General features: G+C 42.3%; 1 protein-coding gene across 1 annotated transcript; it reads right to left on the bottom strand.

The window, feature by feature from the left end:
- Positions 1–238: 238 nt before the first annotated feature.
- ABCB9 (ATP binding cassette subfamily B member 9) lies at positions 239–27,700 on the bottom strand. The gene is made up of 13 exons (XM_060785500.2): positions 27,590–27,700; positions 24,859–24,996; positions 16,687–17,420; positions 15,196–15,310; positions 13,687–13,817; positions 12,464–12,669; positions 7,677–7,874; positions 7,427–7,555; positions 6,415–6,603; positions 5,137–5,310; positions 4,208–4,367; positions 3,714–3,850; positions 239–2,283 (listed from the first exon to the last, which is right to left on the bottom strand). Exons 3-13 carry the CDS (start codon positions 17,303–17,305, stop codon positions 1,990–1,992), a joined length of 2,352 nt encoding a protein of 783 aa, XP_060641483.2. The 5' UTR covers positions 17,306–17,420; positions 24,859–24,996; positions 27,590–27,700; the 3' UTR covers positions 239–1,989.

Here is a 27,700-nt window from a genome sequence, read left to right as displayed (position 1 = left end):
GGGACGAGGTTAGATGAAGCACGCCTTTCATCCATATAGTCCAGCACACGTTAAGATCTGTCTCATGGGTCCTATCCAGTTTCTTGGGTAGTCCATGCAAAACGAGAAAGGCAATGACATCAAGTTGGTTGTCTCTTTGCCAACCTTGAGATCTTGGCAAACACCTCCCCTCTGGAGGCAGCCCTACCAAGGAGGAGTAAATTACTCTAGGAAGATTTCTAAAAATGAAAGCAGAGTAGCAGAGGTAGTTTTTTTATTTCATAAAGTATTTGTAAAATATCGCCAAAATATTCTAGGTTTCTCTTAAATATTGCAAACAACAAAAAATCTGCCAAAAAACACAACAGCATCAAAATATCAGAAACAAATGAAACAGAGCTAAAGTGCTTGAAGTCATTTCACAACTGAGTGCAATTGCAGGGACTAGAAAGAGAGAACAACCAAAAAGGTTTTGGAAACCGGTAAGTCCTCCATTCATAGTAGAGGCTATTCTTCTCTGTGTTGCTATCTTTAATGTTTGGCTGGCTGAAATTCCTCCTAATATTGTATGGAACTATAAAAAAGACTCAGTCAAATTAGGCAATTCAGAGTGGAGCTAGAACTGGGCTTTCGCTTCTCCTTGTTTCACTACAATTAACACAACAAAAATACAATGAACAGAACAATTCAGGAAACTGAAGTCTTATCCTTTAGAGAAAGCAAAAAAAAGAGGCTTCCTGTCTTATTAATTACTGGAAATAGTAGTAGAAGTCACTGCATATACAAGATTTTGCTAGGAATCTTCACGCTCTAGCCAACATGGGCAGAAGCCAATGGAGAAATCCATTCACAGAAAGAAATATGAACCATGAACCATGAAAATGTCATGTTGTTGTTGTGTTCTTGCACAACCTCTACTTCTTGAACAGGTCCCATATAGAAAATGTCCACAATAGAACATGTGTATTAAAAATTGTGCCTGGCTTTAGGCATTGAAATAGAATGAAGAACTTTGATGGCTTTTGCCAAATTGCCTTGAAAACAGGATTGTTTTGTTGACTCTGAATATGCGTGCCCGACTGAGAGTGTGCAACAATTCACAAACAGAAGTGTCAGGTGTGGAAGTTGCAATTAAAAGTTGTTTCTCCTTTAAAAGTGCCAAACTCCAAACTCAAAAGTTAGCTATGATACTTGTCAGAAGGAGGAACTCTTTCTGGTAACTGCCACAGGCCAGAAATGAATTCCACTAGCAATCTCCCAGCTAAGCCTTGCTACAGGTGAAGGCTCTGCTGCAGGGTTACTTAGGAAGGTTGAACACAAAAGGAATAATGGATCTTGTGCAATTGAAACAGCTTGAAAAGCTGCTGGCTTTTCGAAAAGCCTCATGCATATTCAATATGAGAACAACCCACCCAATCAAGCCACATACTTCAGTTCAGGGGCATCAGAACCACCAGCCATTTTGCAAATATTGAATATAAGATTGTTAAAACTTTGAGCCAAGCATCCCAAAGAAAGAACACTTCACTAACTGGACTATACTTATAGGTCCACCTGAATGTTCTTGCGAGTAAAAAGAATGTCTATAGGCACTGGAGTGATCCCAAAAAGTAACTGTTGGCTGAGGTCCCAACTCTACCAGTCTACACAGCCACCCTCAGAGATCCTTCACAGGTCATTGGTCTTTCAATATAATGCATGCACCTAAAACCATACCCGTTTATAAGTAACAACAAATTCTGCATGCGCATCAGTGGGAGAAGAGAAAACATGAGCTCCTGTTGAAATGGTTGGCCCACTGTTCTTTCTGATCAGCAGGACGCTGTCTACTAGAAGAAGTGTGCACTGGACACCTACTGCTTATTATTGTAAACAGACATCAGACAGAAAACAATGGTCAAACCAAAAGGATAACTCTTCCAATGAGATTTCGACAGGACTCCTGGGTGTTTTCACCATCTGACAGCACAACTGTCTTGATCAAAATAATTAAGTCCAGCACATGTGATCTTACACCCGGAACTCTTCAGCCAGGCCCATCTTGGGACTCTCTTTCCTGATGCTAGCCAAGCTACCATCTGGCTGACAGCCGTCGCCTGTTCCGCTTTCATGACCCAGGATCTGCCTTTGCACTAGCTTGGAATAAAGGCCACCTTCTTCCATGAGCTGCTTGTGTGTCCCTTGCTGTACCACACGACCCTTGTCAAGAACAATGATACTGTGTGCCTTCTCCACAGTGCTCAGTCTGTGGGCTATGACCAGCACTGTGTGATTCTGGACGTCGCCATAAATAGCTCTTTGAATCTGCCAAGAGGAAGAGATATTTAAAGCAATGAAAAGAAACCCACAATCAATACTGTGTTCATTTCTTCATTTACATTTCCAGCCAGCCCCATGTCAGGGGCTTAGAACGGGCAGGAGGAAGCAAAAACAAAGGAACACTACTCCATAACTGCTCCACCACAAGACACAGATGCAAAATGCCAGACTTGAAAATAATCACTTTGGATGTCTATGACGTGTAAAGACAGTTTCCAAGTGACAAAGCAGGTAAGCCCATTTACAGAAATAAGTTTTAAAGTAAACCTTTTAAATTCCTATGCAGCCTCATGTCTTCCTATGTTCATTTTCCTTTTGAATGTGTTCAGTAGTTGAATTACCCTGGACTAATGTTTGCTTCCTGACTACTCCCTTTCTCTGAATTAAGAACGATCTCAGTAGTAGAACACCAACTTCTCAGATGGCAAATCTCAGGTAGAGCAGCAAGGAAGGAACTCTATTGCCTGTGAGTCAAACAGTTTGATTCAAATCAGGACTACAGCTCCCCAGAGTCTCTCAGCCAGCACACTCAGTGGCTATTCTGTCTGGGGGATCTTGGAGTGGTACAAATCATATGCAGATTGTGAAAAGAACTTATACATACACACACACACACACACATATATATATGGTAAAGGTTTTCCCCTGACATTAAGTCCAGTCGTGTCCGACTCTGGGGTGTGGTGCTCATCTCCATTTGTAAGCCAAAGAGCCGGTGTTGTCTGTAGACACCTCCAAGGTCATGTGGCTGGCATGACTGCATGGAGCGCTGTTACCTTCTGCCGGAGCAGTACCTATTGATCTACTCACATTTGCATGTTTTCAAACTGATAGGTTGGCAGAAGCTGGGGCTGATAGCGGAAGCTCACGCTGCTCCCTGGATTTGAACCTGTGACCTTTCAGTCAACAATATATATATATATGGTGTATATATATGGCTATATGGACTGTAACACAATAGCACACATCCTTTGCATGAAGGATCTTCTAGGATCAATCCCTGTCATCTTTAATTGAAAGGAGTGAATCAGGAAAGGAGATTCCACCTGAACATTAGGAAGAACTTCCTAACTGTGAGAGTTATTTGACAGTGGAACTCTCTGCCTTGGAGTGTTGTGAAAGCTCCTTCCTTGGAAGCTCTTAAACAGAGGCTGGGTGGCCATCTGTTAGGGGTATTTTGACTGTGTTTTACGTGCATGGCAGAAGTTGGTTGGACTAGATGCCCCACGTGGTCTCTTCCAACTCTACAATTCTATGATTCTAGGTGAAAAGGCTGGGAAAGACCCTTGAGAGCAGCAGTGAGATAATCCTTAGTTCTATGAACTCACCACAGTACAAAGAATGCCTTTCTTCCATACCCTGCGCACCTTGATTCTAATTCTAAACAAGGATACATCTCAAACATTCCTTCTCACCGCATGTTCACTCTCAGCATCCAGTGCACTTGTGGCTTCATCTAGTATCAGGATTGGTGGATTTCGTATTAAAGCTCTTGCAATTGCCACCCTCTGCTTCTGACCACCAGAAAGTTGGGTTCCCTTTTCACCGGTGTCTGTTGAATTGATGGAAGGGAAAGAGACAAGAGTATGAATTATAGAATACCACAGTGAGTAAGAGATTAAAAGGCCAGTTTAAACATCCGCACAGTACGAATGTTAGGAATTCAGTAGGAAGGCCTTAGGTCAGCCATTTTCAATCAGCCTCAACTTACTCCACTCAATAACCTTCACTATGAGGCTAAAATAATCTGGGCCCTGGATAAAACAAAGAAATAAGAACATGCAAACACATAACCTGACAAGTGTGCATCCGCCTTCCTTCCCATCCTGCATTACAACCACTACTTAGGTATGAACCCTGGGCTTAATCACTGATTTCTCATAGACGTAAGTATGCAGATTTCCAATACCTGTGTGGTAACCATCTTGCAATTCTGTAATAAATGTGTGGGCATTGGCCTTCTGGGCAGCCTGAACAACTGATTCATAAGGGACAGAGCCCAAGCCATACGAGATGTTTTCAGCAATAGATCGAGCAAAGAGCACTGGCTCTTGGCTCACCAAAGAGATCTATAAAGAAAAAAGGGTAAGAAAGAAGAGTCAACATTTAAATAACTGGCTCGCAATTGTTTTTGGGAAAGACATTCACTGTTCCATATAGTAATTACATGACTTTATAACCTTGTGTAGGTAATACATCCCCTTTACATTTCCCCTTTTGTACAAATATGTATAATAGATCTTGCACTGGATTTTCTCGTCATACAACCCTACAACAAGGTACACAGGTCACTATTGTGTGCCATCAAGTCATTTCTGACTTATAGTGATTGTAAAGCAAGCCATTCACAAAGTTTTATTAGCAAGGTTTGCTTTGCTTTGAGGCTTAGTGAGTGCAACTTTCCATGGCTGAGTAGAAATGTGATCCCCAGATTCATAGCCCAACACTCAAACCACTGCAGGTTTAAAGGTTTGCTGAACAATTCTAAGCAGGTTATATGTACCTATGCAGAATTCTGCAACCTGTACGAATGAAGCCAGTTAAGCAAGTCTGTCCAATCAGTTTTATTTTGCACAATGTGCACAAGTTCTGCAAGCCCCACAGAAAGCAACGGAAGTATCTTTTCTCCTAGAAACTTCCAAATATTTCAACAATAATGCTTTGAAACATTTCTTAAAAGTCACAAAGGCTAAAAACTTGTTTTTTCTTTCTATCCCTCTTCCTCCTCTCACTAAATGCAACATAATACTGCAGCAAGTTGAATTCTACACTTCAGTGGAAATTACTTGGCTATGCCTAAGGCCAGTTAGAGTGAGAGTAATTATTGATGACTCATACCACTGAATGCAGGTATTTGTGCTCATACATGTTAATGGGCTGCCCATCCAGCAAGACTTGCCCATCTTGGAGAGGGTAGAAGTTCTCCATGATGCTGACACAGGAGCTCTTCCCGCTGCCCGAGGGGCCTACCAGTGCAGTCACTTTTCCAGGATGGAGAGTGAAGGAGACATTCTATAAAACAAAAGGAAGTCTTCCAAATCATCTTAGGACCAATACACCATTACGAAGTTATTACATTCCACAAGTTTCCTGTGCCATATGATATACTGGAATCTTTGTTCCCCAATATATTTGTTTGTTCCCCATCCAATACTTTCTATCTTTTTCCTCCTTTACAAAATCTTTTAAGAATGAGAAGCATATGCTTGGCTCCAGATCCAGGCATGTATAAGGAGCTATCAAAAACAGATTTCTTGGCCTTCCCTCCCCCTTTTTCTTTAGGCCAGGCATCCAGCTGTTTGGGCCTTCAACTCCCAGAATTCCTGACAATTGAACAAGCTTGTTAGGGCTTCTGGGAGTTGGAGGCCCAAACAGCTGGAGGACCGCAGTTTGAGGAAGCCCGCTTTAGGCGATCCCTCATAGACTGAGGATGATGGTCCTCCAAGTATAGTGTCTTGGTGGTGGGCTTGTGGTGGCTGTGGAGCCCTATTCTTGATCTGCATGATCTTCCACAGTGAGGACATCGGTTTCCAGATGGAAGGCGGTCCCGGTCGAGGTTGCTTGACGCGCCTTCCTCTTGGCACGTTTCTCCCTTTTGCCCTCCATTTGTGCTTCTTCGAATTCTGAAGCACTCTGACTTCCAGTTAGAGTGCTCAAGGGCCAGGGTTTCCCAGTTCTTGGTGCCCATGCCATATCTTTATGCTTTAAGCCCATCTTTAAATCTCTTTTCCTGTCCACCAACATTACATTTCCCATTCTTGAGTTGGGAGTATAGTAACTGCTTTGGGAGATGGTGGTCAGGCATTCAGACAACGTGGCCAATCCAGCGGAATTGATGGTGTAGGAGCATCGCTTCACTGCTGGTGTTCTTTGCTTTTTTCAGCACACTTCCAGCATTCCTTGGCCATTGTTTCTCTATAATGGCCCCCACGCCCCCTTGAATTGCTGCACAGAGGCTTAGGGGGGACACTGCCAAATGGGTTCAACTGTGGTGAAGGGATATCCTTGAAAATTGGGTAGAGGCACCTTTGTAAGCAGTGGCCTTCCATCCAGACAATGCAGTCCCAAATCCAATTATTTTAGTACCTTTAAACACAATGAAGTAGACAGGTTTACCTGTAAGACTTGGGTTGTTGGTCGTGTGCGGTAAGCAAAGCTGACATTCCTGAACTCCACTTTGCCTTCCAGCTGTCTGGGGGCTAGTGTCCCATCATGCATCATGGTTGGCTCCCGGTCTATGAACTCAAAGACCTTTTCAGCAGCTCCAACTCCTTGCATCAGTCCACTATAGACTGAACCAATTGACTGAAAGAAAAAGAATGGATGAGTTAGGACTGCTTGATTAGATAACTGTAAGGGGGAGGGGGACGCTTAGAAAAAAATCACAAAGTAAAAATCTATGAGTAGCTACTATCCTGAAGGCTATGGGAAACCTCTATCTTCCACAGAAATATAAGGGGGACAACCAGGAGTTCACCAATGTCTTTATGCCCTGCTTGGGGAGTTATTCTGCACCTTTAAAAACATATTATGTATTTATTTACCATATTTGTATACGGCCTTTCTCAGCTCGAAGGCGACTCAAGGCAGTTTACAGTCAGCAACAATTTGATGCTCTAATACCATAACATACAATTAAAAACATTAGCATATAATATAAAATCATACAAAACCAAGAAAAACATATCTCATCAACGTCTTCTTATTAAAATCATTGTCCAGTCACATCGTCCAGTCATTCCACTGTCCTATATTTACCTGTTACACTGCATTTGCGAACACTTGCTCAAAAAGCCAAGTTTTGACTTTTTTACAAAATTTTAAAAGGGAGGGGGGCGATCTGATATCCCTAGGGAGGGTGTTCCACAGCCAAGGGGCCACCCCTGAGGCCATGTCCCTTGTCCCCAACATATAACTAAATTCCTGAGAATTGGAACAGATCTGTGTTAGATTTTTCAAATCAGATCAATCCTAGATGTAGATTCTTAAGTTATATCTGTATATAAAAAAACCCTAAAGTCCCAAGAAAAATGATGGCGAGCCCAAGAAGAAATAAACTTAATTGAAATCAAATACTGCAGTTCCTCTTGGGGCAGACTGCAGATGCTTTTAGATGGCAAGCACTTACCTCCATGCAGTCTCCTAGCACAAATTCATAAATAATGAAGGATATCAGGTTCCCACTGGTCATCTGGTCAGAGATCACAAGATGGCCACCATAGTACAAGATGCTCACTTGAACGATAAGGAGGGTTAGCTAAAAACAAGCAGAAACACCAGACCAATAAACCGGTGGGAACATCCACCCCTTTGAGAGTTCACATAGCTTGTTACTGTTTGTGTACAGTGTACAGAGTGAGGGGGAAGTTTCTACCTACCCCATTGGACCACACGTAGTAGGTGTAAGCCATGGCTTCCTTTTTGTTGAGCTTGTAGACTTGCTGCAGTTTATCCCAATAAACGTCTGCCTCCACGTCTTCATTGGCAAAGCTGCGGACAGTCTTCATGGCTGAGATAGTTTCCTCAGCAGTGTTGTTTGCTTTTGCCAAAGCATTCTGGACCTCTTTGGAGAGTTTCTAAAGGGGAGGAAAGGAGGAGGACAATTCAATAGCCTCTTCTTAGTAGTTCCCAAACTCCACAGGTCCCGAGTTTGAGAACCTTATCAGTTAGGGTTACAGTATTTGCGTTATATTGCAATTGGAAGGCATACACTCTGGCAATTCAAAGAACTATCAATGCAAAGCACTATCTGAAGAAGCTAAATTTTCAAAGGAAGGCCAGGAAGCCATCTATGAGGAATTACTGATCCCTGAACTAGAACCCACTCTGTCTACCTTCTGTAGGGACCTTAAAACATGGATGTTTCAATATGCATTCAATGTTAGGCCCAGTCTATGATTGCCCAAACCTAACTGGGCAATCAGATTGAACCCAGCACTTTACTCCCAGCCCTGGCCCTATAATCTGTTTTTGCACTAGCCCACGCTCAGCCCCTGCACTCTCTAATTTTGATATGCCCATTATATTCCTTGTTCTGGTTACTGGGGTTGTTTTTGATTTATTTTATGATTTTTTATACTTTATTGTTTTGTTTAATTAGATTGTTATATGTCTATTGCATTTTTAATGTGTTTTTACTCGGTTAACTTTGTTTTATTGGGCTTGTAAGCCACCCCAGGTCCCTTCGGGAAGATGATGGCAGGATATAACAATAAAGTTATTGTTATTTGAAACACAACAAGATGAGTCCACAGCAAACAAGATCACTCTGCTGGCTGTTGTATTGGATCACACGTCAGACACTTCCCAAGTGTCTAGGACTGTGTGATGTATCGGCGAATAATGCGTGCAGATCCCAATAAGGTGGCCTTCTGCAGCTGGCAGATGGTAATTTTGTCAGCGCCGATTGTGTTTAAGTGCAAGCCAAGGTTGTTAGGCACTGCACCCAATGTGCTGATCACCACTGGGACCACCTTTACTGGCTTGTGCCAGCGTTTTTGCAGTTCAGTCTTTAAATCCTCATATAGTGTCAGCTTTTCAAGTTGTTTCTCTTCTTCTTCTTCTTCTTCTTCTTCTTCTTATTATTATTATTATTATTATTATTATTATTATTATCTGATGACACTAGAATAAGGCTCACTTCCTAAGGATACCATTTTGTCCTCCAAACACTGCAAAAACCTAGAGAAGACACATCCCTAGCAATGACATTTTGCAACAGGCTATTTCTGTGTAGTGTGGCAATGAATATCAGCCCATTCCACTCCCACAGACATACCAGATCATCCACCAGCAAAACTAGTAATTTACCAGCATACCTGTGAATCCTCTCTCAGGGTAATGATTTTGATTAGATGAACTGTGGGGTTAAGATGAAAGCTCAGGATACACTCAAAGGCAGAGCTCTTATCTTGCAATACATATGAATGAACGTCTTGGATGAACAGATTGTGAACAGTGGTGTCCAATCTATGGCAGATGGGCATTAATGGCCACACAAGAGTGACAATGCTGCCCACTCAAGCTGCATGAATGGCTGGCGTGGATACAAGAAGGCAGAAGGGTAGGAACTAGAATCACAGGGCGCTGACAAAGTCAGAACTCATCTGTAGATGGTTTGCTACAGTTATGGTTTAACCCACTGCAGGATGGCGGAATAAGGGAGGAACAGAAGGAGTGCAATTCTTTCAATGATCAATAAACCATGCATATCCTACCAACCTCTGTTTAGCAGAAGTCTCCCCTCTTCCACCTAGAATTAATATTGTGGTAAGAGACAGGAAACGGCAACTGGCCAGAGGCCAGGTATCCAGTGACTCAACTTGTACAGAGCTGCTCTGTGTTCAGAGTGCTATGCAAGGATGGCCCCTTGCCTTTGCAGAGTGGCTGAGCCAGAGGACCACGAAGGACGTGGCAGAACAGGAAATGCACATTTGGCAACTTAAGCTCTCGATCCAGCAGCTGATGAGGCATTTGACCTGCAGCAAAGGCTTACACAGAGGTAGATTATGTCAGCCAGCACCCAAAGAGTGACGGATTAGACAGGTATGCATGTGTCCCAACTGGTATTAAAGTCAGCGAAGGAGAGCAATAGAAGGTCATGGTTGGGGCAAGATTCACACCCAAGACTCTGAGCTATTATACCCTATGCCGCAGTGTACCCTCGGTTTGGCCAGGAAAATTTATTTATTTATTAATTTATGACATTTATTTGCTGCCCTTCTCACCCCGAAGGGAACTCAGAGCAGCTTACAAGTAATCTATATAAATAAAAGTGTAATGTTCATTTGTGGGATTAACAGAACTCAAAAACCACTGGACGAATTGACACCAAATTTGGACACAAGACACCTAACAACCCAATGTATGTCCTCTCAAAAAAATGATATTGTCATTTGGGAGTTGTAGTTGCTGGGATTTATAGTTCACCTACAATCAAAGAGTATTCCGAATTCCACCAACTATGGAATTGAACCAAACTTGGCACACAGAACTCCCATGACCAACAGAAAATATGGGAAGGGTTTGGTGGGCATTGACCTTGAGTTTTGGAGTTGTACCTCACCTACATTCAGAGAGCACTGTAAACTCAAACAAAGATGGATCTGGACCAAACTCTACACGAATACTCAATATGCCCAAATGTGAACACTGGTGGAGTTTGGGGAAAATAGAATATTGACATTTGGGAGTTGTAGTTGCTGGGATTTATAATTCACCTACAATCACAGAGCATTCTGAATCCCACCAATGATAGAAGTGGGCCAAACTTCCCACACAGAACCCCCATGTGGGCCACAGCAACGCGTGGCAGGGAACAGCTAGTATACAATACAATAAATAAAATAAATACAGCATCTTCTTGTTTGCCATGAAATACAGTTATTTCATTGGGCCAGTTTCTTACATAATTTGCAAAGGACAATTCTCATTGTGCCACCCACCCGGAAAAATACAGTACTTAGGATTTCTTCTCTAGATACTGTTTCTATTTCCTTTATGCCATCTGAGATGGTAAAGCAATCTGCCTAGAGTGCTTTCTCACCTTCTCTGACAAGCGAGATCGCAACTCTCTCACAGGGAGAAAGAAGCATGCAGCTAAAGCAACTCTCTCACAGGGAGAAAGAAGCATGCTGAAGCAACCTCCCCCAAAAACAATTGTTAACAAAAACACACTATCAAAAATCCTTTGCAGCTCCTCTGCAAACAGTGCAAAGTACCCTTTCTTCAGAGAAGGGATCTTTAAAGACAAGTGGCTTTTTCTGAACATCATACATATGGCTTCTCTTCTTTCTCAGAAATCCACATCTACTTTTACTGCTGATAATGAAGAACAACAGAAATAAGACAGGTGGCCTTTGAATATAGTGCAGATACTGCATCTATATAAATAAAAATGTAATGTTCGTTTGTGGGATTAACATAACTCAAAAACCACTGGACGAATTGACACCAAATTTGGGCACAATACACCTCTCAGGCCAACAAGTGACCATCACTAATAAAAACACTGAAAAACACAGCAGAAGAGACATAAAAAGCCAAAAAACAAAAAATACATTACAACGCATGCGCAAAACGACATACATATGCACAAACACACACATATATACATATACACACAAAAAAACCCCATATACACAGACTGGGCCACAGCAACGCATGGCAGGGGATGGCTAGTAAGCAATATTATACAGGGTGAGGCAGCATAATGTCCTTTTTAAAAATGCACGCCATTCAGTTGGTTGAAGACATAGCGGAGTGCCAGTGGTCTCATTTGAGAGGCGGGAGTATAAAGTTTTGTCTTGACACAGTTCAGTCACCATCATGCGTTGGATCAGTGAGGAGCGTGCTTTTGCTGTTGAGGCCTACTTTTCGAGCAGATTTGGAGTGGTCTCCAGATTTGGCCCCTTGTGATTTTTTTCTATGGGGTTTTTTTAAATCCCGTGTTTATCTGAACCATCCAAGGACCCTACAAGATTTGAAGACCAACATCCAGGAAGAAATTGCCAACCTAACACCTGCTATGCTGGCAAGAGTCATGACAAACGGCAGAAATCGGTTTACTCAGTGTATGGAGAATGGGGGACGTCACCTACCTAATTTGATCTTCAAAACTACGTAAAACAAAACTTTAGGTATGCGCTTACATTATAAAAAAAATTCTGATTCATACAATGGGTTTTATTAAGTTTTGAAAAAAGGAAGTTATGCTGCCTCACCCTGTATTACATATAATCTATCTTTAGAATTCAGGTAATAAAAAGCACTCTAGGAAGGGAAACAGGTATGGTTGACGAAAACAGGACAGGTCTTGTTCATTAGAATCTTAGTGAAGAGGCAGAAAGGAAATTGTCTTTGGAAACCCAGTGCCTAGAAGTAAGTTCCAGCCATGAGTTATGAAAGAAGGATTGTACCGTTAGATGGTTTCACGCACCCCATATAACTGCACCCATTTAACACTGCGCCAACCCTTTCTTCAAGAACTGACAGTTAAGTAAAATTTGGTGCAGTCCTGAAAAGTAGTTGCTGGAAAACATGAGTAGGATGGGATCACTGCAATCTGGACACCTTATGGTTCCTTGACCACTGTTGACACAGAATATTGGACTAAACCTTTGATCTCCATACGGTGAAGAGAGGAATTGAAATGTCTGTTACTAACCTTGTAGTACTTCCCATAAAAATCTGACATGAGCATGATTATGGGGAAACCCATGAAGGTAACCAGAGAGAGTTTCCAGGAGAGGCTGAACATGAAGACAATAACCCCTGTGGCTTTGACCATGTTGCGCAGGAAAATGTTGATGTTCTGCGAGACTAGGTCACTCACAATTGTGGTGTCTGACGTCAGCCGGGAAATAATGTCGCCTGTAAAAATGAGGTTGGGGAAAAGAGGCAATTTGTGGCAGATTAAGGCACTGACAGTGGTAAGGCCCACATAGTAAGACCCTCATGGTGCAGTAAACCCCTATGTTTGTGCTTTCTCTTTTGGGGTTACTATCAAATTTTTATTTTCCTTTTACCTGATTTTCCCTGAACAATTGTGACCAGCTTTATATCATTTGCTAAAACACTCTAATCACTATAACGCCTATATCTGTGGGGGAAACATGAAATCATGGGTAATAGCGAACCCTATTGAAATGAATGATATATGCCATAAGTTACCATAGAGACAGGCTGATGGACCTAGAAAATTCCTAGAGAGGTATCCTCTCTAGGAATTTGCCACCAAGACTGTAACTTCTGGGAGAAGCATACCATAGAATTGAATCTACAAAATTTCTAGAGGACATATTTAGTCAGGTACAGATAGGTGAAACCACAGGTATCAGTCTCGCAGGTAAAGGGGTCACACTGTACATATAAATGTTTTGTTAGAACCAATTAATATGTTTACATCTGTAAAATGGGAATAATCACTTAACTCACAGAGCTGCTGCAAGTATTAAAAATTGTCCTAAACATAGTAAGTGATCTTGTTAAGTTATCAATTACTATGGATTATTTTAAATACTGATAGGTCATTTCTCTAGTGCTTGAAGTGGGGAACATTTTTTATGTACAAATCACCAAACAAAATCAATGGCTGCTGAAGTTGAAAAGTGTCTTTGAGCTCTCTAGACAAGGTAAGCACCTGTGGCCTTCCTGATGCTGTTGGACTGCAAGTCCCACAAGTTCTAGCCAGCACAGCCAATGGTGAGCGATGCTGAGAATTGCAGTCCAGTAATATCTAGAAGGCCAAAGGTATTCACTCATTTTGGGTAAAACAACCTTAAAAGTAAACAAAAAAAAAGGTTGAGATTCACCACTCTATAGTAGCATTCTAGACTTCTCCAATTGATAACATTGAAAAACTTTCAGAAGACAGAGAGAGACACCCACCAGTGAGATTTTCATCAAAGAAGCTCATCTCCTGTGAGACCAGTGACCGGAAGAGGGTGTTACGGAGTCGGATATTGAGCCTAGCAAACACAAGTGTGAAGACGCCGCCTCGGATACCTGCGGCAAATGAGCTGATTTGCAGATAAGAGATGTTACAGGACAGACAGACAGACACTGACACACAACTCCTCCTCCCAGCCCCTCCCACACAAAAGGGAGACAAGATTGAAATTTCAACAGAAATGGTCATAGTAGCTGTTTTAGAATGTGGCACAATCAGTTACTTTGGACATTTTCAGTAGAAGATCTACTCAAGATTAACGACATCAGCCTTCATTTGTGGCTTTTTAGCCTGCTGAAATGTTAAGTGTTTTGGGGTGCCTCGGGCTATATAGCAGGCCCTAAGAGTTCACAACTGACATCCTTGGGTTCCTATAAGATGACCCCAAATGGATTATAGAACTTGAAGATGGGTGAAGAAAATATACTGCAACAAACAGGCATCAGTGTATCTTAGAGAACAGAGAAGCCCTTGAAAAACCTGAGGTTGGTCACTTCTGACACTCTGCTCTGTTGGTAAGACAAGAGTGGAACAGTGCTGCCCACGGCTACATTCACATGAATTTAAACTAACATAAAGCAAACCTTTATTTCTAATTCCAGTTTGATTGAAGTAGAATTTTTTTTATAAATATAACTCTTGAATTGTTTTCACCAAAGGTTTTTTTTTCTCCATCTCTCTTTCTCTCACACACAAGCATACATCCACAAGTAACCTGGCAACCTGGGCACCAAGTGAAAACAATAACCATGATGGACCACAGATCACAGACAGAGCTCTTGTGTTACCTCATATCAATTCAGGCATCATAAGTTTCCAATGGAAGCTGTTCACACATTCAGCTGAGAGTCACTGAGTGACATATGCATGTGTGAATTGTGTCCTGAGAGACAGAGAATGGAGTTAAAAGTGAAGAGGGAGCAACGGTTTGAGCTCTTCTTCTAAAAAGCACTGTGCCTAAACTGTTTGTTCATGTGAATGTCACCAGAGAAGGACTTCTTTAGAAGTCCAAGAACTTTTCTAAGTCTCTACATCGAACAGAGGAAGACTATTTGCTCTCTCTAGGAAGGAGAAAAGAAGTGAATTCCATAAGTGTGTCAATTAAATCAATATGCTCTGCAAAGAAAACACATAGAAAATGGGATTCTTATATACAAAATTACACAAGGCATATCCTTCTGAATAATTTATACCACCATCCCACATCCCACCATACACATATAACTATGGAATGTTAGAACATGACAAGAACATATTCCAAGGAAAGCTTTGTTGGACTAAAGTAGGGATGAGATGTTCTTGATCATAATTCCCACAATCCGTTTCCATTAGCCATGTTGGCTGTAGCTTCTGGGAGACAACGTTTGGGCCAAAGGTTCTGCACCGTTGGATTAAGGAACTGTACACTAAGAATGGAACAATATACCAATGAACGCTTATAAGTCTACCTTCCTATGGCTAGAAAGCCCATGATCACGACTGCTGTGGAAAACTGTTGCATACTCTTCTGGATTACTATTCCATCAATAGCTCGGCCGGTGTAGTAAGGAAGGAATGTCTCTCCTGTTGGGGAGGAAACACATGACAGGGTAAATTAAAAGTCAAAACCTACATAATAATAATAATAACAACAACAACAACAACAACAACAACAACAACAACTTTATTTATATATCGCTCTATCTCCCCAGGGGAGACTCAGGGCCGTTTCCAAGCAACAACATCGAAGCATACAGAGTCACAACATGAACAAAAAATAACAGTAACATCAACATAAGCATGGAATTACCCAAAAACACATAGAAAGAAAAAATCCTGCCTGCTCTTCATTGCTATTTGTTAGGGCATGGAAAAGGAATGGGTCGGGACAATTAAAAAGGCTGGGTCAAGACTGATACAAATTGAAATAAGATGGTACTGGCATTTGGGTCCAGTACTGTAATAGGTAAATGACAAAAGTGGGATGGGCTATTTCCAGGGGCCTGTTAGGAGATTGACCAGGGTAATATATGGGGGCTAGGTCGTGTCCGGACAGTGTCTGGGCTGAGCTAACACTGGTCACTCTCGAAGATTTGTTGAAACCACCAAGTCTTCAAACTCTTATGAAAAAAGGGGAGGGATGGGGCCTGTCTTATTTCCCTTGGAAGGGCGTACCAGAGGTGGGGGGCACCACAGAGAAGGCCCTCTCTCTTGTCCCCACCAGCCGTGCTGTCACGGAGGTGGGAGTGAGAGGAGGGCCTCTCCGGAGGACCTTAGAGTTCACGCCGGTTCATAGATAGAGACAGGCAGGGACAGGCCTGTCTCATAGATAGAGACAGGCCTGTCTCATAGATAGAGACAGGCCGGTTCTATAGAGACAGGCAGGGCCGAACCATTTAGGGCTTTATAGGTCATGGCCTGCACCTTGAATTTGGCTCAGCAACTTATTGGACTTAAAGACAAGTTTTCATTACATCTACAAACCAGTCAATTGCTGTTTCCCTAAACCCTGAGAAAAGAGTATCTGAAGACTGAAAAAAGTTATGCTGGCTGCGTAAACCAGAAATGTGGAACCTTTGGACTGCAATGCTTATGATCACTGGCCATTTTTCATTCTGACTGAGGCAGATGGCAGCTGGAGTTTCATAACTCCTGGAATACTACTGGTGGGAACCCCATTCCTATTAAAAATCCACCACTTCAGCTATTCTGATTAAGAATATAATCTTCAGATTGGTCACACAAGGGTTCTGAGCTACTCATCAGGAATGACATCTGTTTGAGCCAGCTAGAGATCCTCAACTTTGCCTTCCTTCCACCACCACCACTGCAATAAGCAGCATAAAAAATATTTAGAGGGCTGTTGTAAGGATCGCATAAGACAGTGCTACACAAAAGCTAATTGTTGGCAGCTAAAGAGGTGGAAAAAAGGCATTTACTCTCCTAAGTAGGGAACTCACCTAAAGCAGCAAGTATTAGAAAGAAGAAGGCCACTGCAAGGAGGTGAGCATCTGATTTGGTATAAGACAAGAGCTTGCATATAGTAGCTGCTGGTGCCTCTTCCTTCTTTCCCTGAGCACCAGGAGAACTTGGGTCAGCAATTTCCTCTGCTTCAGTCCTGGATTCGGAATTCACTCCCAGAGACTCCCTGGAGGGTCTCACAGAGGCCAACAACAGCCACAAGGAGAGTGTGGCTGCCAAGGAGATATACGTCCAGGTGAACAAGCTCCAAAACCAGGGGTCCTTGATGGTTTTCCTTACCTCTGAGTAGAGTAGCAGCTTGACAAGGGTGTAAATGCCCACAGCAAGGCAGACAAGGGTGATGAAGATTCGAGACCGTTTCAATCGCTTGGGGCCATAGTTTGTGTTTTTGGCGACGCCAATGCCAGCACCCAAGAGGAGGCAACTCCTATACAGGCAGGCCCCCCAGATATCTAGCATGGAATCAAAGATGTTAAAGTGCTTCAGGTCCTGAAGGATGCTGCCATTACCACGGCTGCGCTCATACAGTAGTGTGGTCACCGTCACATCCAAGCATGTAAAAGCCAAAGTCCCAGCCAGAGCTTTCCAGGCACGCATTTTGAATCTATTCTGGAGTGAGGTAGAGGTGGAGAAACACCACGAGAAAGGAACAAGAAAGAATTGGGCAGCCTCCTAACAAAGGGTTGAATCCAGCATGCCTAGCCAATCTTTCCTGCAAGAGAGAAGAGAACATCAGAAATATAATGGAATTTTAAAGGAATTTTTTGCCACCAAACTCTAGAGTCCATGGGAAGAATCCCTGCGGGAACGGTGCCTATTGATCTACTCACATTTGCATGTTTTCGAACTGCTAGGTTGGCAGAAGCTGGGGCTGACAGAGGAAACTCATGCCGCTCCTTAGATTCGAACTTGCGACCTTTCGGTCAACAAGTTTCGCAGCTCAGTGGTTTAATCCACTGCCTCACTGGAGGCAATAATAAGTAATAACAATGATATTGGTTATTCGCGTCTCTTAACGGTTTGAGGCAGGGACCAATATAATGAAAATACACGGTTAAAATAAAGGACCATACAAATACATATATTAAAAAACATCTAACAAAGATTAAAACACCAATGATAATCACTTTTTAAAGTACATCTATACTGTCGATTGAATGCAATTTAATGCAGTTTGACGCCACTCAATGCTATTAAATCTTGAGATTTGTAGGTCTGCCACATTTTAGCCTCCTCTGCCCAAGAGTGCTGGTGCCTCATCAAACTTGAAAACCCAGGGTTCCATAGAATTGATCCAGGGCAATTAAAGTGGTGTCAAACTGCATTCATCCAACAGTGTAAATGCACCTGTAGAAAAGTGAAATTGGGCTTAGTTGGAGGTTCAAGATGGCATCTCTCTCCCTGAAGACTACTTCACTATAGCCCTCCTCCTTCATAATCATGGAGCTCTTCCTTACATCAGCTCTATGCTCTTTCTCCCCAGCAACACCGTTCTCTTGTGTCAGAATCCTTGCTTCCCTCCTTCTCTGTAAAGTACAGTATTTCATTCCAAAATGGCCTACAATTCATCAAAAACCCATTGCCCACAGTTAGAAGCTATTTGGTCTAGAAGGCCACCGGGGAAGAGAGCATCGGGCACAGAAAATGAAAATGTGATTAAAAATAGTCAACAGTCCTGGGCTAGTCATGGATATTGCACAGAGCCTAGTCCACAGTATGTGTAATAGTCAAACAGCCCATGCATTACATGGAATGGCACTGGCCAGTATCCCAAATCCCGGCATCTACATCTAACTAGGAGCTGGAAAATAGAGGCATCATCTATGTTTGAATTGGGTTATGGGAGCCCCCGGTGGCGAAGTGAGTTAAACCGCTGAGCTGCTGAGCTTGTTGATAAAAAGATCGCAGGTTCGAATCCAAGGAGCAGCATGAGCTTCCGCTGTCAGCCCGCTGTCGAAAACATGCAAATGTGAGTAGAACAATGGGGACCGCTCCAGCGGGAAGGTAATGGCGCTCCATACAGTCATGCTGGCCACATGACCTTGGAGGTGTCTAAGGACAACACCGGCTTTTGGGCTTAGAAATTGAGATGAGCACCAACCCCCAGAGTTGGACACGACTGGACTTAATGTCAGGGACAACCAACCTGGGTTATGGGTCTACTAGATCACCTGCAAAAACCATTGTATTCAATTGGGAACAATCCCTTGGCCAGAGTGAGATGAAGGAGTTGCATCTGGGGAAGAGTGTGGGGCAGGTGAGTGGATAAGTGACCCCTTTTGCTCCAAAAAGACTGCTCCTAGCATTTTCCAGTCAGGGAACAAAGCAATCTAAAACATCTAGATCAAAGCTTCTTAAACTTGTGGGTCGCAACCCCATTTGGGATCACATTGATGAATCTGGAGGTTGTGAAAAAATTGTGCAGCTTGTCACCTAGTGGCCGTTTTAGACATTTACATGAATTCGGGAGGAAAAAGGAGAGCCACTTGAGGCTACAAACCCAGCATGGCATGACGATGCTGAAGATGCTCTGTGTCCCGCAGTCTCAAATATTCAGACAAGATTTAATTCTTTATGTAAAAAATAAACAGGCACATCCATCTCATTAGTATGCAAAACAGCTTCCATCTTTAATCAGTGGTAATATTATATGTATACCACAGAATTGTTTAAAAATTAATGTATGATTTATTATTAGTAGATGTTAGATTTGTATTTATTCTTTTAATTGTTGTTGTATTATTGTAATTGTTATATGCGGCATTGAATCGTTGCCAAATGTAAGCCGTCCTGAGTCCCCCTTTGGGGTAGAGAAGAGACGGGTTAGAAATACTGAAAATAAATAAATAAATAAATAATACCTGTTTTATATACTTGTATACTAGGGGTCATGTACAGATTTCTTGGGCAAAAAGGGGTCATGGGTGGAAAATGTTTAAGAAGTTCTGATCTAGATAAGTGCTTCTCAAACTATCTTATTTTCTTACTGGCACCATATTTGTGCCTCTTGGCTATAATTGTTCCTTTCCTTCCTGGAGACTTGCCAGGGACCAGCACCAGTCCAGGGATCATCACTTTGAGTAGCACTGATGTAGACAAGCAAAGGTAGAAAACCACTGGTCTAGGGCATACACAGATAGTGGTGGTGGGATGGTTACAGTTACCCTTTATGGTTTTATTTATTTATTTATTGTAGGTTTTTTACTGACATACATTAACAACTTACAGTGTAAACAAAACACAAAACAGTGAACATTTTACAAACACATAGCCTCATCACCAAAGCCTGAACAAGCATCCTTTCCTTTGCCATATATTTATAAGTCAATTATTAATCACATGTGATATCCAAAATTCCTGACCAGCAAGCAGGCCTGTAGCCAGGATTTTGATTCGGGGGGGGGGGGGGTGAGTTTGCGTGAAAGAGGGTCTACCCTAGCAAACCTTTTGTATCGTTACCCCAATACCCCCATGCATATGGGATATATTGAGCATGGTGATCAGATCATGATATGAATAAACATAACAGTTTAAATAATGTACCAGTAAGGCCTTCTTGTGGACCACCATGAGAATTTCGGGGGGGGGGGGGTGAAGCCCCTCAAGCCCCCCCTGGCTACATGCCTTCCAGCAAGGGTATATTGTTTTCCATTTTTACTCTCTAAGGCATATTTAATAAAGACCAACCAGTATGCATCAAAATCTGACCTGTTAGTTCCCCCCCCCCCCCCGAATACTCTTATTTCCATTGATAGGCTACATTCCATACCTCCCTAGACCATGCTTCCAGTGTAAGATTAGTTACTATTTTCCAATTCCTTACGGTTATAATTCTTGCCACTGTGAATAAGATAATCACCAATTCTTTCTTTTCCATTTCTAAATTCAGCTTTGTGGCGTCCATTTATCCGGAGTAATATTTAGTCCTACATTATTACCTATTTTGATAAATATATCATTCCAAAAACTCTTCAATTGGGGGCATTCCCACCATAAATGAAAATATGTCCCTTTGTGCATGCTGCATCTCCAGCAGAGGTTGCTTTGCTTGCTATCCATCTGATGTTGTTTAACCAGTGTGGTATACAATCTCCATATGACTTTGTATACATTTTCTTTTATCTTGTTGATAGATTCTTAACCACTCTCCACTTTAGAATCCTTCAAATATGGGTTTATTTCCTCTTGTCCTTGCACAAACACATGGAGGAGAACACCAGAGAGACAACAATGAGAGTGCTAAAGTCTTCCAAGTGTCAACTATGGGTCCCTTCAGGAGTTTCGGCCTCTGCTGAGACTGGATGATGCTGATTTAATGGCTTTTCCTAATTAGCCCAGGGCCGTTCTCCAGGTCGGCTGCTCACACAGCTCTTAATATTGCCTATTAATTTACAGTTATTCAGCTCGCCAGCACTCGGGATTCATTCTTATTCCTTGGTGTCATATTTACAGACGATGCATGTGTACTGGCATCCCCACTCCAAAATCGAGCCTTCATACTCTCAACAGGAAAGTCTGATATGAGGAATAATTCCTCAACATTTGGAAGACCAAAGTTGTCCCACATGTGGGTGAAAGACTGCTTGACACACAAATTAAATATAATTCACAGCTGGAAGTCAGAGAAGTGATTTCATTTTTGGCAATGTGTTCAGATGGAATCATAAAAAGCAGAGCAATGTAGGAAGTTTGGTTGCATGGTGCTTCGCACAGAAATGCTATGATTAGCACCTCTTGTACTCATAAGTGATTTGCTCCATAGGGTAAGGGTAAAGGTTTTCCACTGACATAAAGTCCAGTTGTGTCGGACTCTGGGGGTTGGTGCTCATTTCCATTTCTAAGCCGAAGAGCCGACGTTGTCCGGAGACACCTCCAAGGTCATGTGGCCGGCATGACTGCATGGAGCGCCGTACTTGTACCCAAACATGAGATCGGGTGCTTTTCATGCAGTTTTTTAAAGGTGTTTGTGCATAACTACACCCCAAGTTGGAAAGAATGTGCTGTTCCCTGCATCCTATGCTTCTTTAACAGCCTACATGTTAAGATTTTGAGGGTCTTCAAAGTCAATGGCAAGAGGGCAAGCCCTTCCAGAGATAATTCTAGTCCAGTTCTATTTTGGGAGATGAGGGGATGCAACCATGCCCCCTGCTGGTTAAAGACATGACTAATCTTACAAATAGGGCCATGCTTTTCATTCCCCAAACCTGTCTCTATGAATAACAGTTTGGTGAAGAATTCCTCTGTGTGTGCCTTGAAACCCAACATTTATTGTCATGCAATCCCCCACCTAAATGGAGTTCCCTGCTTTGTGGCCGGGGCTTGGACTGGATGGCCCACAGGGTCTCTTCCAACTCTATGATTCTATTCTATGATATAGTTAACGGAAAGACCCAGAAAGGTTCCTTGTTCTTTTAGCTATAACTAAGAACATAATAAATACCCTGAAGGCACCAGATTCCATCTGACCTTGAAAGCTAAGCCTGGTTAGTACTTGGATGAGAGACCAACAACAAATTACAGGTGCTGTGGGTTATATTTCAGAGGAAGGAGCTGTCAAAGCCACCTATGAGGATTTTTTGCCAAAGAAAACTCTATGCAGTTTGTAGGATTGACATAAGCATTAAGTCCTCCAACTTTGTCTCCTTTTGCCATGAAGGACGAAGTACCCTTTGCACAGAAGATGCAAGGAGAAATGTATGGATTGTATATTCCCTGATCCCTCTGCACACAGCACTTAATCTTTCAGCCATGATAACTGTTTTTAAAATGTGTACCGTGATTGTAATGTTTTTTCTGATATTTGTTGTTGATTTATTTTATTGTGTGCATTTTAATTTGTATTTTCGGACTTGTCCCTTGTAAGCCGCCCTGAGTCCCTTCGGTGAGATGGTGGCGGGGTATAAAAATAAAATAATAATAACAATGAATATTATATTAATAATAATTATATATATATATATATATATATATATATTAATATTAGTAATTAATAATTAATGTATTGTTATTAAGTTTTGGCATGCTTTCTAGAATAAAGAAGACTAGTTGTTCAGTTCTAACTTCTTCAGGAGGAATAGAGGTGGAAAGGATCAAATGGACTTTAGAAGGAGTTGCACGCTAGTAATTGCTTTGACTGTCCATGCTCTGACTTGTCACGAAGCACATGTGGCTATTTTGATTTTTGTGCTAAGGATCACAATAGTCAGATAGAAAAACACAATTTACGAATACATACAATACCAACCAAAGTTGTGCAATCCACAAAACATTCATGTTCTGTTCAACTCTATAACATTCTGAACCAGAATGGGAGAAAAAAACAGCATGGTTATGCAGCCTATCCCAGATGTCTGGAAATAGTATGAATTGCTTCATGATAAGAGGAAAGCACTTGGCACATGCTTGGGAAGAAGCTCCCAAGACTGAGGAATAAGTTTTGGCCAAGCTTCCATTCAAACCAATTGAGCCTATTTAACAGCATAATAATCACAGATTTGCAGAGTCAGATATCCAGAGAAACCTGCCAAGTCATTCTGCTTATAGGAAATCTACAGGAGGGGAAAAAAAGTCAATCCAGGAAAAAAAGATGAACTTTCAAACAGCGCAACCCTATTAGAACCCTTGACTCCATCAAACCTATTTCTAAACAGCTAAAACTGTTCTTGGGTTTTATCTAGTATATTCCTGAACCAGTGAATTGCTTACTCCTGGATTATTTATGAATATTTCTACATTGTTTAGTCTTAAAGTTATTCCTACCTACAAGACAACGGGGTGGAGCATATTGCTTTGCTTGTAAAATATATCCACATCCCATCCCTCGCTTCTCCAATAATAATCTTTAATAATAATAATAATAATAATAATAATAATCTTTATTTCTACTGTCCTGTCTCCCCAAAAAGACTCAAGGCAGTTTCCAACATGTAAGGCAAACATTCAATTGCTGGAAAGAAACCATAGGGACAATTACATCAAAATAAACACATTTGACAATATAACACAACCTAATTAAACTTAATAGACAAAATAACAACAACCGAAAACATAATAAAATACAAAAAAAATCTGCTAAAAGACAAGGATAAAATATTAAAAACCCATGAATTATTATTATTACTGCATTTTACCTGTGTAAATGCAATCTATTGTGAAATAGATATTTTCAACTACAAGTTCCACAACACTGGCAAACATGCCTCAAATGTTAGTCCTGTTTCTGGGTGTATTTGACTTGCTGATTCCAAAATGGCACCAGTTTTCCCCCATCAGCTTCAGTTCTTGAGATACAGAGAACATATGCCATCTACCAGTCACCCATAGAAAACCAGGATAGCCCTATCTAAGAAACTAGAGCTGATGTGGTCTATCCCATGCGGTCTATCTGATCCAATAAAAGGATCAGGTGAAAAGGGGCTGCGAAAGACTACCATTACCCACTTTGGAGCAAATGAGTGAAGCCGAGAACTCACTCGACCTCTTGTACGGCAGCTTCCCGTGTCTTGAATGCAGCTGCCAGGCTGCTGAGATACCCAAACCCTTTGCAACTGATGCCAAATGCAGGGAGGAGAGGCAGAGGGTCTGACTCAGCCAGATCAAACAGCTGTATGTGCAAATGGCCACAGCAGTTTCCGTAAGCCCATTTTCCTTCATTGTGTGATCCCGTCGCTTTGAAAGTGAGAGCAAGTGGCGTTCAAAGAGGAAAAGAGTGTCCATCTAAACCAGGCCTGGACAAACTTTGCCCCTCCAGGTGTTTTGGACCTCAGCTCCCACAATTCCGAACAGCCTCAGGCCCTTTCCTTTTCCCTTTCCTTCCCCACTTAAACGGCCAAAGTTTGTCCAGGCCTGATCTAAACATTAGGAAGAACTTCCTGATGGTAAGAGGTGTTTGATAATGGAATATGCTGCTGCCTAGGAGTTGAACTGGATCGAACTTATGGTCCCTTCCAACTCTAGGATTCATTGTGATTGTTTTTATATTTTATCTGATGTTTTTAATTGCTTGTCATTTTTTGGGCTTCTCCCTTGTAAGCTGCTCTGAGTCCCCTAGGTGAGATGGTTGGCAGGGTACAAAAATAAAGTTATTATTATATTATTATATTCAAGGCTTCGAACACCCCAAGATCACACTTTCTACTTGAGAGTCTCACCTATGGATGCTGAAGTGTCGGGCTTTGTGGAGGCAATTGACTCCAGTAATGAAATATGCCGATGTTCAGAGGCACCTTCCATAGGTCTCAGAATTGAACGTGGAGTCAGCTTCTTTGATGCCGTCAGTGTGGGTCTCCCTAGAGGATTTTAAACACAATCAGTCAAAACTGCCACCCTGAACAGTTACCCAACAAGGCTGGCAAGGTCAAGCGACATCAGTTACAACCATGACCTGAAACTGGGTGCATACGTATTCTGAGAAGCATAGAGCTGGAAGGGACCCACACACTCCAACTTCATTGTGCAGAAAGGCACAATCAAAGCAACCCAACAGATGACTATCCAGCCTCTGCTTAAAAACCACCAGAGAAGGCGTCTCCACCAGACTCCAAGGGAGCATATTCCACTGCTGAACAGATCTTAAAGTTCTTCCTAATGTTTCGGTGGACTCTTTTCCTGCCATTTGAACCCCTGGCTCCATTGCGTCCTGGCCTCCAGGGCAGCAGAAAACTAGCTTGCCTCCTCCTCAATGTCACATCTTTTCACATTTAAACACGGCTCTCGTGTCTCCTTCTTTCAGGTCCCTTCTACACTGCCATATAAAATTCAGATTTTCTGCTTTGAACTGGATTATATGACAGTGTAGACCAGGCATGAGCAAACGTCGGCCCTCCAGGTGTTTTGGACTCCAACTCCCACAATTCCTAACAGTCGGTAGGTTGTTAGGAATTGTGGAAGTTGAAGTCCAAAACACCAGGAAGGCCGAGGCTTGCCCATGCCTGGTCTACACTGTCACATAATCCAGTTCAAAGCAGATCATGTGAATTATCTGCTTTGCTAATCTGGATTATATGGCAGTGTAGAAGGGGCCCCAGCCTTCTCTTCTCCAGGCTAAACAAACCCAGCTCCCTCAGCCACTCTTCAAAGGGATTCATAGTTTCTAGACCTTTGACCATTTTGGTCGCCCTTTTATGTTATTGGTATAGTCTTTGAATTGCTTGGCCCAGCCCTAAACCCATAATAATAATAATAATAATAATAATAATAATAATAATATAATTTTTATACCCCACCTCCATCTCCCTGAAGGGACTCGGGGTGACTTACAAAGAGACAAGCCCAGAGAACACAGAGTTAAAAGGTAATGCAATAAAACAAAACAAAACCAAATAGAAACATCGATATAAATAAAAATGTAATGTTCATTTGTTGGATTAACAGAACTCAAAAACCACTGGATGAATTGACACCAAATTTGGACACAAGACACCTAACAACCCAATGTATGTCCTTCACTCAAAAAAAATTATTTTGTCATTTGGGAGTTGTAGTGGCTGGGATTTATAGTTCACCTACAATCAAAGAGCATTCTGAACCCCACCAACGATGGAATGGAACCAAACTTGGGACACAGTTCTCCCATGACCAACAGAAAATACTGAAAGGGTTTGGTGGGCAGTGTCCTTTGGTTTTGGAGTTGTAGATCACTGTGGACTCAAACAATGATGGATCTGGACCAAACTCTACACAAATATTCAATATGCCCAGATGTGAACACTGGTGTAGTTTGGGGAAAATAGAATCTTGACATTTGGAAGTTGTAGTTGCTGGGATTTATAGTTCACCTACAATCAAAGAGCATTCTGAACCCCACCAATGACAGAATTGGGCCAAACCTCCCACACAGAACCCCCATGTGGGCCACAGCAAAGTGTGGCAGGGGACGGCTAGTATCACAATAAAACATAACGATAGTACCATGGGAGCAATAAAAGTGCTGATCCTTCCAGAACTATTCCAGGCGAGGTCTGACCAAAGTGGCTTCCCTTCCTACGGATGCAGCCTATTTATTTATTTATTTAGCAGTTTTGTATACCGGTCTTCTCACCTCTATTCGAGGGACTCAGGCCGGTTTCCAACATCCATATTACAAACAGTCATTAAAACATCAGCCTACAATCGCATTGGCTTTGTCAGCTGCCACATTACTCTGTTGGCTCATGTCTGGTTTGTAGTCTCCTAAAACATGTAGATCCCCTTTCCCATAGACTGTCTTCAAGAGGTTTCAATGGGACCTGGACCGGCCTGAGCTCAACTCCCTCCGCCCCAGAGAACCGCAGGCTCAGGTTGAACTCCGGCTTAGTTGAAACCCCAACTTTGAGGGGAAAGAAAGGGAGGAAGGGAGCTCCGGTTTCAGACTGCAAGACAGGGATCTGAGGGAGCAGAAGACACCAGGAAGGCAGCCAAAGGGACAGGGATCAAAAACAACAATAATAATCAGTGATAATGAGGATGGCAGCAAGTAGAATCCGAGCAAACTAGATCAGTTAGGCAAGGACAGAGAGTAGGAAAAGAGGCTCATAATAAGAAGGAGGAGAAGGAGGAGGAGAAAGGCAGCAACTAGATCCCAATCAAAATCCATCAGGAAGGCAGGGAGAGAGAATGGGAGAGGAGACGAAGAAGAATAGTAATAATAATCATTGGTGATGATGCTGGCAACAACTAGATTCCAATCAAAATACACCAGGAAGGCAGGGAGAGGGAAAGGGAGAGGAGAAGAAGAAGACATAGTCAGAAGAAGAAGAAGAAGAAGAAGAAGGAGGAGAGATGACAGCAGCAAGGAGACTCATTCCAAAGGCAGGTGCAGCTCACTTGGGGAAGGCACTCTCCGAAGGAAGGAAGGAAGGGATGTCTAAAGGCAGTTTCACGCCCCGGGCTTGCCCTTCTTACCTGGAAGCCAGAAGCAGGCGTCGCGGGAGCATCGTTGCCCAGACTGAGAGCGATCAAACCGGCGACCGGCTTCAAAGCGATGCCGCTGGCCGGGCAAGGTCGGGAGGGGGC

This window comes from Anolis sagrei, chromosome X (genome assembly GCF_037176765.1).
Source record: "Anolis sagrei isolate rAnoSag1 chromosome X, rAnoSag1.mat, whole genome shotgun sequence".
In the NCBI taxonomy this organism is placed as follows: domain Eukaryota; kingdom Metazoa; phylum Chordata; class Lepidosauria; order Squamata; family Dactyloidae; genus Anolis; species Anolis sagrei.
Note: the sequence above shows the minus strand (reverse complement) of the source record. Positions and strands in the feature narration are given on the sequence as shown.

Bases quoted from the DNA above. Each gene is read 5' to 3' on its own strand.
- ABCB9 (XM_060785500.2), bottom strand. From the start codon at position 17,305: ATGCGTGCCTGGAAAGCTCTGGCTGGGACTTTGGCTTTTACATGCTTG. The intron at 7,875-12,463 runs GTTAGTAACAGA...CCTCCCCTTTAG, and splicing joins TTTATGGGAAGTACTACAAG to AAACTCTCCAAAGAGGTCCA. The intron at 6,604-7,426 runs GTAAGTGCTTGC...TTTTTCTTTCAG, and splicing joins TGCTAGGAGACTGCATGGAG to TCAATTGGTTCAGTCTATAG.